Genomic DNA, 20,520 nt, shown 5'->3' with positions numbered 1-20,520 from the left:
AATCGAGCGGAGTCTTCCTGCAGGCTTTCTATACCACGCTGAATGGCTTGAAACAAGGTAACCAAGGCATTTTTTCCACAAAAAGTTACAGAGTCCATGGTAGAACTTCAGACATTACCTCAAAGTAATGAAATACGTGTGGCAGGGCACCTTTAAGGTAGTCTTGTGTGAGGTATCATTGAACTCAGCAGAGAGTTACTTTTTAATTGGTGACCATTTGCCCCGCCCCATATGCTTAAGCCACACCCCCTTTAATAAGTAATGACCCGTTTGATGTACACTATTGTGTGAGGTATCATTGAACTGAGCAGAGAGTTCCGTTTTCATTGGCGACAATTTACAGTGTACAGCGCAAATGCACGGTTGCAAGGAGCGGCGTCCGCCAGTAACCCCGACGTGCAAGGAGGAGCGAGAGCCCGTCCAACGCTGCTCGTTTTTGTATTTCTTTACAATAATATGCGGCAGTTAAACTTGTTTTATATCAATATATATATGAATCAGAAACATTGGCTAGTCGAATTAACGCTAACTGGACTAGCCAACAGACTTGTTTACCCATAAGCACTTGCGATGTACTTCCGGTGTTTTGCGCTGCCAAATTAAAAGCTGTAATAGTCAAGGAGGTCAGCGTCTCCTCACAACCCGATCCTCCTATTGCGCCATTTTGATGCTAATAAGCACTCACCCCCCGTTAGCATCCCATTGACTGCCATTCATTTTGACGTCACTTTGACAGAGAATAACTTTACATCTGAAGAGTTTAAAGACTCTATTTGTCCGTTGTTTATTTCTAAAGAAACACGACAATGTATAAAAGGCTCCATTACCTTGTACCTCACGTTATGGCTCCGTAGCAGACGTTTTTATAAAAATAGGCTAACGATTGGGTCATAACCACGAGACTTACTGTCTCATAGTAGAGGAATTACCGTATAGTACAGGAGAAGCTCTCAGGCAGTTTGGACTTCCATTAGCTGTTTAAGTTTAATTACTAATGTTAACTATCATTTTAGTGATCAATAATTAGCCTGTGTCTATGTTATCTCCTTACATATACCTACGCTCTCCGTCTCTGCTAGATTGGGAATGATTGAGATTTCTCTTGGCACAGCTACCAGAAGACTTCCAACTTTCAGACAGGTTGCTCACGTCACATCTACGTCTTCAAGCTCAGTTGGAGGCTGCTCAGTAACGCTCAGCCATCACCGGGAAAGATCTTCTAATATCCTTCACTGGTCTCCGTCCAGAGACACGGGACCTGCTGGTCCAGTTTATATACAGTCTATGGTAATAGTCCGTCCTCTGGAGAAATAATACGAATCAGAGGTGGAAAGTAACTAGGTAAATTAACTCAAGAACTGTGCTTAACTCTCCTGTTGTCCTCAGGTCAAGTCTGGCCCTTTTTCAAAGTATATATATCTCTATATCTATATCAGAAATGTGGGTTCCTTTCAACAAAATTGCCCAAAAATAACATGGATGGTTCAACGCAGCGCTCTTCGCAATTAAAATGTTTTAAAAAAAACATCAAAGAATGTTGACCCACATATTTCAATGCTTTTTTTTAAACGTTTTTATTAGTTAATTAGTTTGTTGTTAGTTTGTGCGTTGGCCTCTTTTTTTCAAAGCTTTATTCGGCTGTTTTTGAGGCTTTCAATGCCTTAAGTTGCCTTTTTCAATGTTTTTGTCACTTTTATGTAATTTTACTTCAACATACTTTGACGTTTTTTAAACATTTTAATTGCGAAGAGCGGTGCGTTGAACCATCCATGTTATTTTTGGGCAATGTTGTTGAAAAAAACCCAAATTTCTGATATAGAAAACTTTGAAAAGGGGCTAGACTTGACCCGAGGACAACAGGAAGGTAAGCACAGTTCGTGAGTTAATTTACGTATTTACTTTCCAACTTATTATTTCTCCAGAAGACGGACTATTACAGCTTTTATTTTGGCAGCGCAAAACACCGGAAGTACATCGCAAGTGCTTCTGGGTAAACAAGTTCGTTGGCTAGTCGAGTTAGCGTTCATTTCTTGTCAGTTTTGTCTTAAAAAGTGTTGCTTTAGATGTTTCTGATTATTATATTCTGATATAAAACAAGTTTAACGGCCACATATTATCGTAAAGTGCTAGTTTCTGTGAAAACGAGAGTCCGATTTGTGCGGGAAGTAAAACCCCGGAGCACGAAACTACGCTACCCATAATGCACCGCTCCGGAAGAGCACAAGTCAGAATTGAAACGGCTAACGCAGCAGCAGAGCTGTGCTAAACAGTCGTGATAACGCTTCAACCGACGGAATTATTTAGCTCGGTTGATGTTTGCCGGTGTTGTAAGACTGTTATGGAGCTACCGAACCGGGCAGTGAGGGTTTAGTCGCGCGGACTCTTCTGTTTGTGCCATGACTACGCCGGTTCTTGTCAGTTAGCGTTAGCGTTGCTAGGCTAAGCTAACTCGTTGCTAACGTGTGATGACTTTCAGACTGTTTTTGTTTTCTGCTGCCGACATGGATTAACTTGCCGTAGGTTATGACAGGTTGACTGTTTTATCGGAAGACACCGAGTTTTATAACGCAGAGCTCGAGCTAACCGCCCAACCATGACGCTCGCGCCGAAGGAGCTGTCCAACCTGCTGAGCATCATCTCGGAGGAGGCACGCGCCAACTTTTACTATTTATTTATGTTTTGAGTTTTATTGATGCAAAGTTCAAACATAAGAAATACAAAAACGTGTGTGTGTCTTGTAGGTAGATGTGTGTGTGTGTGTGTGTAGGTATGTCTTGTAGGTAGGTGTGTGTGTGTGTGTGTGTGTGTGTGTCTTGTAGGTGTGTGTGTCGTAGGTGTGTGTTTGTGTCTTGTAGGTAGGTGTGTGTTTGTCTTGTAGGTAGGTGTGTGTACAGACACACACACCTACCTACAGGTGTGTGTGTCTGTCTTGTAGGTGTGTGTGTGTGTGTGTCTTGTAGGTGTGTGTGTGTGTGTCTTGTGTGTGTGTGTGTGTCTGTGTCTTGTGTGTGTGTGTGTGTGTCTGTGTGTCTTGTAGGTGTGTGTCTTGTAGGGGTGTGTGTAGGTGTGTGTGTGTCTTGTAGTTGTGTCTGTGTGTGTGTCTTGTAGGTGTGTGTGTGTGTAGGTGTGTGTCTGTGTGTGTCTTGTAGGTGTGTCTGTGTGTGTGTGTCTTGTAGGTGTGTGTGTGTGTCTTGTAGGTGTGTCTGTGTGTGTGTGTCTTGTAGGTGTGTGTGTGTGTGTGTGTCTTGTAGGTGTGTGTGTGTGTGTGTAGGTGTGTGTCTGTGTGTGTGTGTGTGTGTCTGTGTCTTGTAGGTGTGTGTCTGTGTGTGTCTTGTAGGTGTCTGTGTCTTGTAGGGGTGTGTGTAGGTGTGTGTGTGTCTTGTAGGTGTGTCTGTGTCTTGTAGGGGTGTGTGTGTGTAGGTGTGTGTGTGTGTCTTGTAGGTGTGTCTGTGTCTTGTAGGGGTGTGTCTGTGTGTGTGTGTCTTGTAGGTGTGTGTGCCTGTCTGTCTGTCGTTGTTTATGTCTTAAAATGACTTGATTTTATTAACGTTTATATCTGACAGATTGTAGCCCACTCAGATCTTTTCACCTGTTAAAATACCTTTTTAAAGGAGCAGTAAATACAGCCCGTCTTCTTTCTTTCTTCATGCTTTATTGATGCAAAGTTCAAACATAAGAAATACAAAAAAATATAATATATCAACAATGAAATGTGTCTTCCAGGCATGCACCAACACCTTCGAGGGTCTCTCCACACACTTCCATCACTACTTTGGGAAAGCGGAGCACTTCCGTGTGGGCTCGGTGCTGGTGATGCTCCTGCAGCAGCCGGACCTGCTGCCCAGCTCCCCGCAGCGGCTCACCGCCCTCTACCTGCTCTGGGAGATGTACCGCACCGAGCCGCTGGCCGCCAACCCCTTCGCCGCCGTGTTCGCGCACCTGCTGAACCCCTCGCCCGCTGGGGAGGAGCCGGAGAAGCTGCTGTCCGGTAGGTCTCTGTGTGTGTGTGTGTCTGTCTGTCTGTCTTGTAGGTGTGTCTTTGTGTCTGTCTTGTAGGTGTGTCTGTCTGTCTTGTAGGTGTGTGTGTGTGTGTCTGTCTGTCTGTCTGTCTTGTAGGTGTGTCTGTCTGTCTGTCTTGTAGGTGTGTCTTTCTGTCTGTCTGTCTTGTAGGTGTGTCTGTCTGTCTGTCTTGTAGGTGTGTCTTTCTGTCTGTCTGTCTGTCTTGTAGGTGTGTGTGTCTGTCTGTCTTGTAGGTGTGTCTGTCTCTCTGTCTTGTAGGTGTGTCTGTCTCTCTGTCTTGTAGGTGTGTCTTTCTGTCTGTCTTGTAGGTGTGTCTTTCTGTCTGTCTTGTAGGTGTGTCTGTCTGTCTGTCTGTCTTGTAGGTGTGTCTGTCTGTCTTGTAGGTGTGTCTGTCTCTCTGTCTTGTAGGTGTGTCTTTCTGTCTGTCTGTCTTGTAGGTGTGTCTGTCTGTCTTGTAGGTGTGTGTGTGTGTCTGTCTGTCTTGTAGGTGTGTGTGTGTGTCTGTCTGTCTTGTAGGTGTGTGTGTGTGTGTGTGTGTCTGTCTGTCTGTCTGTCTGTCTGGTGTGTGTGTGTGTGTGTGTGTGTCTGTCTTGTAGGTGTGTGTGTCTGTCTGTCTTGTAGGTGTGTGTGTGTGTCTGTCTGTCTGGTGTGTGTGTGTTTTGTGTGTGTGTGTCTTGTAGGTGTGTGTCTGGTGTGTGTGTGTTTTGTGTGTGTGTGTCTTGTAGGTGTGTCTGTCTGTCTTGTAGGTGTGTGTGTGTGTGTGTCTGTCTTGTAGGTGTGTGTCTGTCTTGTAGGTATTTGTGTGTGTGTGTGTGTGTGTGTGTGTGTGTCTTAATAAAAACAAAAACAAAAAATTACCCATAAGTCTGTTCTGTGTCGTCCTGTGTCTCTGCAGGCTTCCTGCCTCCCATCACGCAGCCCGAGAAGTTCTTCCTGTCCCAGCTGATGCTGGCTCCGCCCCGGGATCTCTTCAAGAAGACGCCCAGACAGGTGTCCTGCATGGACGTCGGCAACATGCCGCAGTCCATCGACATCAGCGGGCTGCAGCTGGCGTTAGCAGGTCAGCGTACACCCAAAACAACCTTGCTCACAGAACCTTTTGTAGCCTCAAATATAAAGTTACATTTAGGGATGCACCGAATCCAGATTTGTTGGGTTTGGCCGAATACGGAACCCACTGGTTAAGATTCTTCCGAAACTGAATACTGAATCCTCGTCCCATCCTCAGTCCATGAACACAGTAAACTCATTAATGAAGTAACCAGTGACTGTCCGTCCTTTGCTGTACCTGAAGTTGCTGCATTCTGGCTGCTGTCTGTAGATTCCTTCATCACAACTCGTATTCTTCCGGATGTTTCCTACCAGATGTTGTAACAGCGGTGATGTTGTGTATAGTTTAGTAGGGCTGCCACCTCTTAGTCGACTAATCGGTCGTTTTGGTCTTAGTTGACTAAGATTTCTTTAGTTGAGGAGTCATTTTTTATGCTTATTCATGCTTAATTACTCATTTCCAAGAAACTTATGAGCACATTTCTGGTAAACACAAGATTTAAAGTGGTGCTTTTGCAGGATTAATTGCGGAGAAACTCAGTTTTACAGATGGTTCATTAACTACATTTATATTGTGCTTTTCTAGTCTTAACCACCTCTCAAAGAGCACAGCTCTGTCGATTACATCAACTAATCGATTAAGCGACAAAATCATATAAGTGTTAATCGACTAAGAATTTCTTTAGTCGAGGACAGCCCTATTTTTTAGGGTCCTCGCCACCACCAGACTAATCAGCATTGCAGATTGAACATGTAGCTGGACTTGAATGGCCTTCTTTTGACTGAAAGTACTGCCAAACTACACTTTTTATGCCCACGAGCTCCATTTCCACTTCCTCACAGCCTGCTGCATTGAACGCTCCACCTACGTAAACACCTTCCCGTAATCAACGGCGCCGTCATTACGGCGACCAGCGGAGCGCAAGCGTAGGGTTCGGTTCGGCAGAAAGCCAACCCTGTCAAAAAGCAGCCCAATATTCAGCCAAATCCGAAGCTGAATCCTGGATTCAGGGCATCCCTAGTTACATTCGTCCTAGTCTATATCAACGACCTTTCATTGACGGGATTGTTCCGGTTCACCCGGATGTCCGTCCCCTTCCTCTGTCTCTGTGTTGGCGTTCTAACCTCTGGTGGATTTGTGAGGACTATGGTTAACTGCTCCTCAGATCTCTGCAGGGTAACTCCAGACAGCTAGCTAGAATATCTGTCCAATCTGAGTTTTCTGTCGCACGACTAAAACTACTTTTGAACGTACTAGTGCTGCAACTAACGATTATTTTCATAGTCGATTATTCTGTTCATTATTTCCTCGATTAATCGATTAGTTGTTCGGTCTCTAAAATGTCAGAACATGGTGAAAAATGTGGATCAGTATTTCCCAAAAGCCCAATATGACGTCCTCAAATGTCTTGTTTTGTCCACAACTCAAAGATATTCAGTTTCCTGTCACAGAGGAGAGAAGAAACTAGAATATATTCACATTTAACAAGCTGGAATCAAAGAATTTTTACTTTTGTCTTAAAAAATTACTCAAAACGACTAATAGATTATCAAAATAGTCGGCGATTAATAGGGGTGGGAATCACCAGAGGCCTCACGATACGATATCATCACGATACTTATGTCACGATACCATATTATTGCGATTTTAAACATATTGCAATATTCTGCGATATATTGCAATTTATTACCTTTTTTCCAACTTCATATTTTTCCCAATTTCAAATGATGTCCCCAAAAGGAAACTTTGTCAACATCTGTTTTATCTAAATTTCATCTCACTTCAATTGTATCGCTGCAAAATGGGATCGTCAAGCAGACAGACTGACCAACACATATATAATAAAAGATCGATACTAGGCGTCTGTGTATTGATACAGTATTGCCACGGAAAATATTGCGATACTATGCTGTATTGCTTTTTCCCCCCCACCCCTAGCGATTAATGTAAAAGTTGACAACTAATCCATTAATTGATTAATCTTTGCAGCTCTAGAACGTACACGTTCCACCAAAACAAGTTCCTTCCTGAGACTATTTAGCCGAGGCACCGTGGCTCCGTCCGGAGCTTAGCCCCGCCCACGACGATTGTGATTGGTTTAGAGAAATGCCAATCAACCAGAGCAGGTTTTTCTCCCATCCCAGAATGCTGTGTGGACTAGCCAGGCCTTCCTCCACAGCGCTGTGGAGGAAGGTCTGGCAAAGCGAGACTACTTTCGTCCGGATTTTGAACGGGAAGCATAAACAGAAGCACAAGTGTTGATCGATGAACTTAAACTTTAAACTTTATTGACCATTTTAAAGCTTCTTTCAAATGTTGCATGAAGCAGAGCTCGAAATTACGGATGTCCCGCGGAGAATAGAAATAGTAGAGCTGTCCTCGGATAAAGAAATTCTTAGTTCACTAAAGGTCCTGACACACCAACCAGACGGCCGACCGTCGGCAGTAAAGCCAGCCGGACTGATCAGTCGGGTCCCCGAGGTCCAAAAAATGCCTCAAAACACACTGAGGAGACGCCGACTTGAGCGTACGCTCTGCGCGTGCGCGAAACGTAATACGTCTCCATAGCAGCAGGCGGCGCTGCTCTGTATCGTTTCCATTAACAGTCTGATTATTTCCCAGAAAATGAAAACCGGCAGCTGATTGGACGAACGCGTCACGTGGTTCTTTTTTCTCCGGAAATTCACAGCCAGACTGTCATGGCGGCTCGTTCAGAATACGATCTCATATTGGACTAAAATAGTTCACCGAAACGTGTTTCTGAAAACATTTTAAGAGAGAAATAGGCCGTGCAGCTGCTGAATCTGTCTTCATTTCAGATCAACAAAGGTCAGTTTAACAGATTTTCGTCAGATTTTGAGCGGCTCATCTGCTCCCCATTTCCGGGTGAGTCCCGACTGTCCTGTCCGTGACTGTCCTGTCCGTGACTGTCCTGTCTCTGACTGCCCTGTCTCTGACTGCCCTGTCTCTGACTGTCCTGTCTCTGACTGTCCTGTCTCTAACTGTCCTGTCTCTGACTGTCCTGTCTCTGACTGCCCTGTCTCTGACTGTCCTGTCTCTGACTGCCCTGTCTCTAACTGTCCTGTCTCTGACTGCCCTGTCTCTCCTGTCTCTGACTGTCCTGTCTCTGACTGCCCTGTCTCTGACTGCCCTGTCTCTGACTGTCCTGTCTCTGACTGCCCTGTCTCTGACTGCCCTGTCTCTGACTGCCCTGTCTCTGACTGCCCTGTCTCTGACTGTCCTGTCTCTGTCTGCCCTGTCTCTGACTGTCCTGTCTCTGACTGAACATGTCAGGTCGGCCCAAATGAAGGCCGATGGCTCCTCGGACGGCCGACAGCACGGGACACACAGAACAGACTCGAGTCACGGACCTCGCCAGACGGCCCGACGCCCGATTATCAGGCTGGTGTGTCTGGTGTTTCTCCACAAAGACTCATGTAAAAGCTCCAGCTTAAATCTTGTGTTTACCAGAGATGTGCTCATGCGTTTCTTTCTTCATTCGGCATGAAAAATCTTTTAAAGAAGAAAAGACTAACGGACTAAATAAGTCTTAGAGAGAAGACACACCAGCCTGATAATCGGGCGTCGGACCGTCTGGCGAGGTCCGTGACTCGAGTCTGTTCTGTGTGTCCCGTGCCGTCGGCCGTCCGAGGAGCCATCGGCCTTCATTTGGGCCGACCTGACATGTTCAGTCAGAGACAGGACAGTCAGAGACAGGGCAGTCAGAGACAGGACAGTCAGAGACAGGGCAGTCAGACACAGGGCAGTCAGAGACAGGACAGTCAGAGACAGGACAGTCAGAGACAGGACAGTCAGAGACAGGACAGTTAGAGACAGGACAGTCAGAGACAGGACAGTCAGAGACAGGGCAGTCAGAGACAGGGCAGTCAGAGACAGGGCAGTCGGGACTCACCCAGAAATGGCAAACGGATGAGTCTCTCAAAATCTGACGAAAATCTTTTAAACTGACCTTTGTTGATCTGAAATGAAGACAGATTCAGCAGCTGCACGGCCTATTTCTCTCTTAAAATGTTTTCAGAAACACGTTTCGGTGAACTATTTTAGTCCAATATGAGATCGTATTCTGACAGTCTGGCTGTGAATTTCCGGAGAAAAAAGAACCACGTGACGCGTTCGTCCAATCAGCTGCCGGTTTTCATTTTCTGGGAAATAATCAGACTGTTAATGGAAACGATACAGAGCAGCGCCGCCTGCTGCTATGGAGACGTATTACGTTTCGCGCACGCGCAGAGCGTACGCTCAAGTTGGCGTCTCCTCAGTGTGTTTTGAGGCATTTTTTGGACCTCGGGGACCCGACTGATCAGTCCGGCTGGCTTTACTGCCGACGGTCGGCCGTCTGGTTGGTGTGTCAGGACCTTTAGTTAATGCCTACCGTACACTAGACTACAGCCTGACAACATCTCACATCTAACATCAAAGACTGTCATTACATGTAGAGACCAGGCATCTTCAGGGTCACACATTGCAAGACTACAACTAGATGTGTTTTGAATAATGTAACCACGCTAGCTAGCTACGGCTAACGTTAGCTGGTAACTTTAAGGGAAAGTCTGCAGATGTTCTGCTGTACATGCAGACGAATGTCTCCAGTACCTGGAGGCCGGTAAAACTCCCGTTGGATGACTCGCTTCAGAAGGGTTTAAAGTCTGCAACTTCCCCTCTTTAGCGTTTAGCTTAGCGCGGCGCCATAGCAATCATAAGCACAACTGTCTCTAGTTGTTTTGCTGCTTCCTGTTTGGTGCTGGAGGGAGAGCACCCATTGGTTGTTGACAACGTTCACGTGATTTAACTTCACTTCCAAGACTTCAAACTTAGGATAACATCAAACACGTTTGATTTTGTCTGGACATCCAGACGGGAGAAAGACTGACTGGGACTGAGTTCTATGACCTCACACCAAACGATGGAGATGACGTATTACGCATCACATGAGTTTGCCCCCCCGACACAGCGTTTGTTCCTGGGGAGATGGATCCGTGCGTCCCGCCTCCTGTGCACCATGGATGTCTGAGCCTCAGCGACTACTAACTATAAAGATACAATGTGCCTGTTCCCAGCATTAGCACAACACTTTGCGATGGTTAGCGTGTTACCTGTGACGATATATATGCTAATTTAACGTCTCTTTCACATTAGCGTGTGAGTGACTGACCTATCTGGGTGTGTTTGGAGATGCCTGATGAAGTCCGACGTTGTTGATCCGGCATCATTTATCTTGGTGCCACACACCTTGTATGTAGCTGTTCTCTTACTGCCACTGTTTACCAAGTTATTGAAAGCAAAACTAATGACAAAAGGCACAACTCCGGGAGGACTTGGTATCACCACCTGCAATGCATTTTTGACGGCGCATGCGTTACGTTGCACATTATGGCAAAGGGCAGGGGACATACAGCTCGTCATACGTTTCCCCGTATATGCGCCAATAAAAGAAAATAGAAATACATTAATACATTTAGATTTAAAAAGCAATAATTGTATGAAAACAGGTTGTTGACGAGTCTCGAAGCTCGAGTCCGAGTCAAGTCTGAAGTCAGCTGTTTGCGCGACTTAAGTGCGAATCGAGTCCGAGTCTCAGACTGGAGTCCCCATCTCTGACGTACACACACACACATGCTGGCTCGACGCACACACCAGCGCACAAGTATAAACATCAGGCCACATATTACACAGGCTACGGAGAAAGCTCTGCGTGGAGCCTCCACAGAACTGTAGAACAAACAAGTGGCCTGATGTTTATACTTGTGCGCTGGTGTGTGCGTCGAGCCGGCATAACGACCAGCCACGCTGAGGCGGGACTAAAATCTGCAACGGAAAACGGACGCAGAGTGTGTAGAGTAGAGTCGAGGCGAGTAGAGCAGGTACCATGTAATGGAAAAACAGCAATAGTGCACCTTTTTTTTTTTTTTTTTTTAAAGATAATTTTTTTGGGGCTTCTCCCTTTATTTGAAAGTGGATAGACACGAAAGGGGGAGAGAAATGGGGGATGACACGCAGCAAAGGGCAGCAGGTTGGATTCGAACCCTGCGCCGCTGCAGGACTTAGCCAACATGGGGCGAACGCTCTTACTGGGGGAGCTAGAGGTCGCCCCAATAGTGCACCTTTAAAGGAGAATTCCGGTCAATTTCAACACGTAGCTCTGTTGTTTGTAAATTGGGAGTGCTGGCAGTAGCAAAAAAAACGAAAATAATGGGTGCAGCCTACACTGTGTTATCCTCCTGCTAGCGTTAGCACCCAACAGGCTTAAACAGGGCAAGTTTTAAACGTGTTTTAAGCCTCTAAACATGCTCGAAATGTCATTCCAAGTGTCTCCCCACGTGTGAATCTGACTGCAGTCGATGTGACAGAAAGGCATAAAAGTTGTGTTAATCCAGCCAGTGCACATACCTCTGTCTATTTCCTGTTTTCCGGTCAAGTCCACACTAGTCGATTGTCGAACTCATACAATCCAATATTCCAGTCAGATTCACAGTGATCCCTCAGAAGGAATAACTGCACATGGGGAGGCACTTGTAATGACATTTCAGCATGTTTAGAGGCTAAAAACACGTTTAAAACGTGCCCTGTTTAAGCCTGTTGGGTGCTAACAGAAGCAGGAGGATAACTCGGTGTAGGCAGCACCGATTGGTTTAGTTTTCCTTGCTACTGACAGCACTCCACATTTTCAAACAACAGAGCTACGGGTTGAAATCGACCGGAATTCTCCTTTAAGTCTGGGACAGTTGAGCCGTGACGTAACGTAAATAAGTGAACAGTTTGAGCATTAGAGAGGTTTGTTCCACGCCCACCATCAGCCCTGTTTGTTTTAATGTTGAATGTTTCGTGTGTTGTGCAGAGCGTCAGTCGGAGCTGCCCACTCAGAGTAAAGCCAGCTTCCCCAGCATCCTGAACGACCCCGATCCAGACTCCTCCAACTCAGGATTCGACAGCTCCGTGGCCAATCAGATCATCGAGTCGCTGGTCACAGGGCCCCGCCCTCCACTGGAGAGTGAGTGTGTTTATGCTGATGTTGGTTTAAATGTGTAGAGAGAGCTACATATGCAGGACGTTTCTACTACAGGAACTTTAAGGCGCTGAGACACCGAGCCGATAATCGGCCGTTGGACAGTCTGGCGAGGTCGGTGACTCGAGTCTGTTCTGTCCGTCCGAGGGGCCGTCGGCCTTCATTTTGGCCGATTTGATAGATATAATCGGCGGGGCTAGCCTTGTGAGAGCGTCCTGATCTGGCGAGCTCCAGTTTTTCACTCGCAGATCAGTCTGGCATCTTGAGGCAGAGAAAATGTGGAGCCGTTCGCCAAACGACCGACCAATCAGCGTTGGTTTTGAGGCGGGTTTAGGTGTGACGCAACGAGAAGCGACTGTTCAGTCTAAACAACGTGGCGGCTTCCACGGATGAGATGAGCGTAGCTATCGCGCAAGTTTTATCTGAATTAGAAAGTATTCCTTCATTGAAAGAAGAGCAAAAAAACGGCACTGGAGGCTTTTCTCGGAGGAAAAGATGTGTTTGCTCTTCTCCCGACTGGTTTCGGCAAGAGTTTGATATATCGTTGATCTGATTGGTTGATTTGGCCCGTCTATCACCAACATAGGTGGTGATAGACAGATGGTTTATCCAATCAGCTAACCAGGATTTTCGCCCCTTCCCAAAAGTTCTCCAACGGAAAGTTCCCAGATGGACATGCCGAGCAAATGGGAAGCAATCCATCTGGCGGAGTCAGGTTACGGCGGGGCGGGCACTGCCGGCAGTCGGACTGAAATGACCCATCTGATTGGTGGAGAGCTAACCAGGAAACGGGGAGCGGGATGACTAGAGTCTCTCAAAATCTGATGAAAATCTTTTAAACTGACCTTTTGTTGATCTGAAATGAAGACAGATTCAGCAACTGCACGGCCTATTTCTCTCTTAAAATGTTTTCAGAAACACGTTTCGGTGAACTATTTTAGTCCAATATGAGATCATATTCTGAACGAGCCGCCATGACAGTCTGCGTGCGTCCAATCAGCTGCCGGTTTTCATTTTTGGGCGACAATCCACATTAGCGCCGCCTGCTGTTATGGAGACGTATTACGTCTCGTCTCTTCGGTGTTCTGAGGAACTTTTTTGATCAACTCGGGGAGACTGATCAGTCACGCTGGCTTTGCTGCCGACGTTTGGCCGCCGGCTCTGTGTGTCTGGGCCTTTTAGGGGAACGTTTGAGAAAATCAGAACCTGCGTTTCAACTAAATGTAGTTTCTCTGTGATAGTTCCAGGTGGCAAAAAAGTGCTTATTTTGCCACTGAGAAGATAATTTGTTTGGGCATTTTAGGCCTTTATTTGTTTAGGACAGCTGAAGACATGGAAGGGGAGAGAGGGGGGGAATGACACGCAGCAAAGGGCTGCAGGGCGGAGTCAAACCTGCGGCCGCTGCGTCGAGGAGTAGACCTCTATATATACAGTGTATACAGTGGTGCGCATAAGTTAATGAATCAATGCTAAAGTTGACTAAAAAGAGGAATAAAAAAAAATCATCTTTTGGAAATTGATCTTAATGCCTTAATTAAAAAAATTAGGAAAAATCCAACCTTTAAGGACACCAATTTTCTTTGTGAATGAATAATGTATCATAAATAAATAAATGTTCTTCCTTAAAATACAGGGGGCATAAGTCAGTACACCCCTATGTTAAATTCCCATAGAGGCAGGCAGACTTTTATTTTGAAAGGCCAGTTATTTCATAGATCCAGGATACTATGCATCCTGATAAAGTTCCCTTGGCCCCCACATCATCACATACCCTTCACCATACCCCCACATCATCACATACCCTTCACCATACCTAGAGATTAGCATGGGGTACTTTCCATAAAATCATCTCTCAATGCAAATCAAACCAGCTATTAGGCTAACTGACATAAAACCAAAGTGCTCGTTTTGTCACCGACAGACTCAGATTATTATTCTAAGTGTCTGACAACATTATGGAAAGGATTTCTAAGGAGGTCGACCTTTCTGTTAAAGAGTAAGATCCTTTTTTAAAACATAAAATCATCCGCAAAATTGCTTTCGCTAAACCCACCAGACTCTATGTAAATAAACAGTTATTTTAGCATCGTAAAATACACTTCATTCAAAGTCAACAGAAATTAAATAAAACTATGAAAAGCCCTTTTGGGTCCTCTTTCCACTTTTCCAACCATCACAACTCTAGTTTTGGTTGAAATAAACACATAGTTTACCGATATAATGTGAGAATATGTTGGCTCTATACACGCTAAAAGTACTGATTTTTTAAATGGAGTCTGGTGGGTTTAGTGCTAGAGCTCAGAGCTGTTTCTGGTTAAACAGAAAGGTCTTAAAGACACTTTTAAGTTGACTAAAAAAAGTTTTTTTTACACTTTTGGTGCTTCCAACGTTTGACTTTTTAGACCTTTTTTTTGACGTTTTTGTTTACATTTTTTACCTTTTTTTTGTCTTCGAAGTTTGACATTTTTTTTGATAAAAAAAAAAATTCAAACTTTTTTTAGTTGTCCAACCGGACACCTTAACGTTGAACCCTGCCACTAGTTTTACACTTTTTTCTTGGACTTCATGGTCAATAAGCCTCATTTAAATGAAAATATTCCTAATTTCTGCGTTAAAAAAATCAGAAAACCGGAATGATTGTGACTCAGAGGAACGTATGTTGAGTGGATTTACAGACAGTAAAACAACGTGAGTGTTAAAGCACCGTGAGATGTTTGTCCTAACTCTCTCTCCCTTCAGGTCACTTCCGGCCCGAGTTCATCCGGCCGCCGCCCCCGCTGCACGTGTGCGAGGATGAGCTGGCGTGGCTGAACCCCACCGAGCCGGACCACAGCGTCCAATGGGATCGCTCCATGTGTGTGAAGAACAGCACCGGCCTGGAGATCAAACGCATCATGGCCAAGGCCTTCAAGAGCCCGCTGTCCGCCCAGCAGCAGTCCCAGGTAGTCCAAGTCCGTAAAAATCAGCAATCTGCCTGGGGTGTCTTAAAAAGTCAAATCAAAATCTAAATTTTAGGTCTTAAAGGAACACGGCGACTTGTCTTATTCACCGTATCCCCCAGAGTTAGATAAGTCCATACATACCCTTCTCATCTCCGTGCGTGGTGTAACTGTTGAACTATATTCTATAACTATATTCTCAGACAACTATATTCTTCCGCCTGAGAATATAGTTCCCAGTTTATATACGGTTAGAAGATGGCTGTGTGTCATGTGACCTTGTTATTTGTACACGCTGTGACTCTACAAATCACAACATGTAAATAGGAACATGTTGGCGTTTAATGTCACTTATTCGGAGCAGTAAGATTACTGGAACCATTCACCTGCATGTTATGTGCTGGCCTGATGCCGCTGGAACCGTCAGACAGCGTTACAACACGCACGGAGATGAGAAGGGTATGTACGGCCTGATCTAACTCTGGGGGTTACCAGGGGAATAAGACAAAGGCCCAATAAGTCGGCGTGTTCCTTTAAAAGGTCTTAAATTCGCTGAGGTATTGTGTTCTAGTCTTAAATAATTTCAAGCAGATCTTAATTTTCCCACGTCCATGTGACGCCTCTAATGTTCTTTTTTTTTTTTTTTTTTATTCTGTGGTTTTGTAGTTCTTTCTTTTGTAGTCCAAATATAATTTGATGTATTATGACTACAAATGAGATCAACCTGTAACTGATATTGCAGCGTGTGTGTGTGTGTGTGTGTGTGTGTGTGTACACACTAACTTAAATAAATATTCTGACATTTTTCCCAACTTTTTTTCTTGAACTATTACAACCTTTTTTTACATATTTTCTTTGTTATTATTATTATTATAATTATTATTATACTTATTATAATAATAATAATTATTATTATTATTATTATAGTAATAATTATTAATATTTTAATTATTGTAATAATAATAATTGTAATTATTTTAATTATTAGTATTATAATTATTATTATAATTAATATTTTAATTATTGTAATAATAATAATTGTAATTATTTTTATTATTATTATTATTATTATTATTATTATTATATAATATTTATAATAATACTTATTATTATTATTATTATTATTATTATTATTATTATATAATATTTATAATAATACTTATTATTATTATTATTATTATTATTATTCTGAATGTATTGTCTTATGTGTTTACTTGGATTAGTTTTGTCTGCTGTGTCTGTCCTCTGAATGAACCGTTGCTGGTGTCTTGGTCCCCAGCTGCTGGCGGAGCTGGAGAAAGATCTGAAGCTGGTGTACCACATCGGTCTGTCGCCGGCCAAGCTGCCCGACCTGGTGGAGAACAACCCGCTGGTTGCCATAGAGATGCTGCTGAAGCTGATGCAGAGCAGCCAGATCACTGAGTACTTCTCCGTCCTCGTCAACATGGACATGTCTCTGCACTCCATGGAGGTCGTCAACAGGTCAGCACTGCTCTGTGGTGTGTGTGTGTGTGTGTGTGTGTCTCTGTGTGTGTCTGTGTCTCTGTGTGTGTCTGTGCGGTGTGTGTGTGTGTGTGTGTGTGTGTGTGTGTGTGTGTGTGCGTGCGTGCGTGCGTGCGTGCGTGCGTCTCTGTGTGTGTGTGTGTGTGTGTGTCTGTGCGGTGTGTGTGTGTGTCTGTGTCCCTGTGTGTGTGTGCGCACGTCTCTTTGTGTGTGTGTGTGTGTGTCTCTCTGCGTGTGTGTGTGTCTGTGTGTCTCTGTGTGTGTGTGTGTCTGTGTCTCTGTGTGTCTGTGCGGTGTGTGTGTGTGTGCGTGTGCGTGCGTCTGTGTGTGTGTGTGTGTGTGTGTCTCTCTGCGTGTGTCTGTGTGTGTGTGTGTGTGTCTCTGTGTGTGTGTGTGTGTGTCTCTGCGTGTCTGTGTGTGTGTGTGTGTGCGTGCGTGCGTCTCTTTGTGTGTGTGTGTCTCTCTGCGTGTGTGTGTGTCTCTGCGTGTGTGTGTGTGTGTGTCTCTCTGCGTGTGTGTGTGTGTGTGTGTGTGTCTCTCTGCGTGTGTGTGTGTGTGTCTCTCTGCGTGTGTGTCTGTGTGTGTGTCTCTGCGTGTGTGTGTGTGTGTGTGTGTGTGTGTGTGTGTGTCTGTCTGTCTGTGTGTGGTAGAGTGAGTGAGAGAGTGAGTAGTGACTCCAGAGTCCTAGTGAGAGAAACGAAGAGTCTCTCCTGTTCTTTCTGACCACGGTGAGAATGCAACGCTACCAAGCCACGGTCGAGCGACCAATCACAGTTGTTGCTGTCTGCGTCGCCGCGACGTGTAGTTACGTTTTCAGGGGGTGCACTTCAGGCCACGGCGTAGGGTCGGTATCTCCACGTACCTACGTACGTAGCCGTTGTGTTGCGCCAGTGGAGCACACGGCCCATACTGTGTTGTGCTCCAACGCTCGTGGAGATGCGTGTTGGCGCCTCTAGTTGGCGACTTAAACCAGATTATCAGACCAGGCCAAGTTAGTCTTTTAGTCTTCCGGTAGAGATCCATTTGTCCGACACAACGTCATAGATCCATGGTTGATGCTCCACGCCCCTGACCGGCAGCTGATTGGACGAACGCCTGACGTGGGTTTGGCTCCTCGAGAATTTCAACAGACTGTCATGGCGGCTCGTTGAGAATACGATCTCATATTGGACTAAAATAGTTCATCGAAACGTGTTTCTGGAAACATTTTAAGAGAGAAATAGGCCGTGCAGCTGCTGAATCTGTCTTCATTTCAGATCAACAAAAGGTCAGTTTAAAAGATTTTCGTCTACGTCTACTGGATAGTCGCGTCGCGTTCAACGGATTAATTTGCATAAAGATGGGCATCGGCCAGCTTTTGGACGCGCAGCGCCGCCTTCCCAGGATGCTTTGCGTGCGCGTTGAAGTCGCTTGATGTCACCCACAGGAATAGAGTGGAGCGCGGCGCGACAGAAGCGTCGCACGGTCAAATGGATCTGTACCGTTCTGACTTTGTTTCTCCTCAGGTTGACCACGGCTGTGGACTTACCTCCAGAGTTCATCCACCTCTACATCTCCAACTGCATCTCCACCTGTGAGCAAATCAAAGACAAGTACATGCAGGTACAGTACCACACTTCACCCACAGCAATTATAATAATAATAATAATAATAATAATTAGAGATGCACTGATTACAACTCTCTAGGCCGATTCTGATTTTCTTTGAGTTAGACCAGCTGATACCGATTTTAGCCGATTCTGATTTCATGTTTTCTAACCGCTTTACAGCACACACACATTTTTATTTTCTATCTTTTCTTTAATAGAACATGTGTTGAACAGATAATGGATCACTATAAAATAGAACTATATAAATTACTCCTGGTGTGGGACATTCACACACATCTAAAGAGCAATGTTAGAACCATTTCCTTCTTTTCACGTCCAATATCCAACTAAAGAAATGTGATTTAGGTTTTTGGTGTCGTCCCTCCACGCCCTACTTTCTCCTTGAGGTGTTGCATATTGTAAACTTGTTATCTTCTGCACACACGCTGAAGAATTCCCAAACAGCTGACATGTTGCAGGTTAATTCACCAGGTTCCTACATGTGGGAGAATAGCGCCGACACACGGCGGAGAAGTTGAGAGAAAGGAGAAAGAGAGCGTGCTGTGGCGTCCGTGCTGTGGCGTCCGTGTGTGTGTGCATCCTTGAGAACTGTAACTGGTATAACTTATGTTGTCAGTTAGTTGTAGCGTTGACCGGCATGAAATCACCATATGTCAGACTGACCTGCCGGTCGCCGGTCATGGCCGAGCACGTGAAAACCGGCCAATTCCAGTAAAAATGAGTCGTAATTGCAGCTAGAGGACAGGAAATGGGATTCTCATTAACTCATCATTATCACTGCATTAATTTTAGCAGTGCATGTTTCTGTATATTAAAGGGTAACTACTGTTCCTATGTTTCTGTGTCTATGTGACTGATGGGAACAATAATCTCGGACGTTGGTCCAGTATTAGCAGCAGCAAAACAAGCTACAGTGTAAGTTAATCGGGCAATTGTCCAGCTTGTATTTACCTTCACAAAGTGCTCGTTTTGCCGCTGACAGACTCAGATTATTATTGTAAGTGTCTGACAACATTATGGGAAGGATCCCTACAGAGAGAGACCTTTAAAACCTCTTTAAGACCTTTCTGTTAAACCAGAAACAGCTCTGAGGTCGCTAACACTAAACCCACCAGACTCCATTTAAAAAATCAGTACTTTTAGCGTGTATAGAGCCAACATATCCTCACATGTAAATCGGTAAACTATGTGTTTATTTCAACCAACACTAGAGTTGTGATGGTTGGAAAAGTGGAAAGACGACCCAAAACGGCTTTTCATAGTTTTATTTTGTTTCTGTCGACTTTGAATGAAGTGTGTTTTACGATGCTAAAATGACAGTTTATTTACATGGAGTCTGGTGGGTTTAGCGAACACAATTTCACGGATGGTTTTACGTTTAAAAAAAGGATTTTACTCTTTAACAGAAAGGTCGACCTCCTTAGAAATCCTTTCCATAATGTTGTCAGACACTTAGAATAATCTGAACCTGTCGGCGACAAAAACAGAACTTTAGTGAAGGTAAATACAAGCTGGATAATCGTCCTATTAACTTACGTTGTAGCTTGTTTCTCCGCTGCCAACTGCAGCGATCTCTCTCAATACTGGACCAACGTCAGAGATGGTTGTTCCCATCACACGTCCGGTGACAGTTTGAGTGTGGATTGCACATAGACATATATAAACTGGACCACCAGGTCCCGTGTCTCTGGACGGAGACCAGTAGGGTTGGGTAAGTTTGGATTTTTACGATTCCGATGCCAAACCGGTACTTTTAAAACGATTCCGATTCCTAAACCGATTCTTGAAAAACTGAAAAATGACATCAAAGAAAGGCTCTTTTATGGAGTATTTAAATTTAACAATATATTAACGTTTTAAAGTACTTAAATATATAATAAGTAAACCTAATTCACCTAATAATAATAATAATAATAATAATACTAATGTATACTTTATTAATCCCGCAAGGGGAAATTACAATACCTAACACATAACTACAATAATTTAACAAATAACAGTTACACTATTAACAAGTAAGAACTAAATAAATGTTGTTGACTTGGTATGCCAACCAGCTTCAAACTTTAGCAGTTCTTTTGCAGAAAAATGACCATATTTACCTTCTCTGGTGAGATACTACACCTCTCCTGACTTATGGGATGTCCTGCACAGGAGAAACCTCTCAGGTGGTGTCCCAGAGGCCTGGACACACAGGGAGGAGTTAGAAAGGACAGACTCCCCCACCACCAGGCTCCAGGGTCTGGTCCTGAACGATAGACTAGCAGAGCGTAATATGTTTACTAGCGATCTCGTGCAGTCAGTGAATGGTTAATATGCCTTTACGTCCGTTTTGGTGAGCCCAGAGGGAAAATATGGCATTTTAAAAGTAGC

General features: G+C 44.5%; 2 protein-coding genes across 2 annotated transcripts in view; one reads left to right on the top strand and one right to left on the bottom strand.

The window, feature by feature from the left end:
• The window catches only part of LOC116046602 (galactose-specific lectin nattectin-like), a 253,084-nt gene that overhangs the window by 58,113 nt on the left and 174,451 nt on the right, over positions 1-20,520 (bottom strand). The window lies entirely within an intron of this gene.
• cnot11 (CCR4-NOT transcription complex, subunit 11) overlaps positions 1,998-20,520 on the top strand; it is a 19,863-nt gene continuing 1,340 nt past the window's right edge. Inside the window, exons 1-7 of the mRNA XM_031294982.2 lie at positions 1,998-2,647; positions 3,724-3,988; positions 4,916-5,080; positions 11,928-12,080; positions 14,835-15,037; positions 16,314-16,516; positions 18,043-18,139. Coding sequence (XP_031150842.1) covers positions 2,594-2,647; positions 3,724-3,988; positions 4,916-5,080; positions 11,928-12,080; positions 14,835-15,037; positions 16,314-16,516; positions 18,043-18,139 — 1,140 coding nt within the window. The 5' untranslated portion in view covers positions 1,998-2,593. The remainder of the gene's footprint in view (positions 2,648-3,723; positions 3,989-4,915; positions 5,081-11,927; positions 12,081-14,834; positions 15,038-16,313; positions 16,517-18,042; positions 18,140-20,520) is intronic.

Source organism: Sander lucioperca, chromosome 8, assembly GCF_008315115.2.
Source record: "Sander lucioperca isolate FBNREF2018 chromosome 8, SLUC_FBN_1.2, whole genome shotgun sequence".
In the NCBI taxonomy this organism is placed as follows: Eukaryota; Metazoa; Chordata; class Actinopteri; order Perciformes; family Percidae; genus Sander; species Sander lucioperca.
The sequence above is the reverse complement of the archived record's forward strand: the minus strand, read 5'-3'. Positions and strand labels throughout refer to the sequence as shown.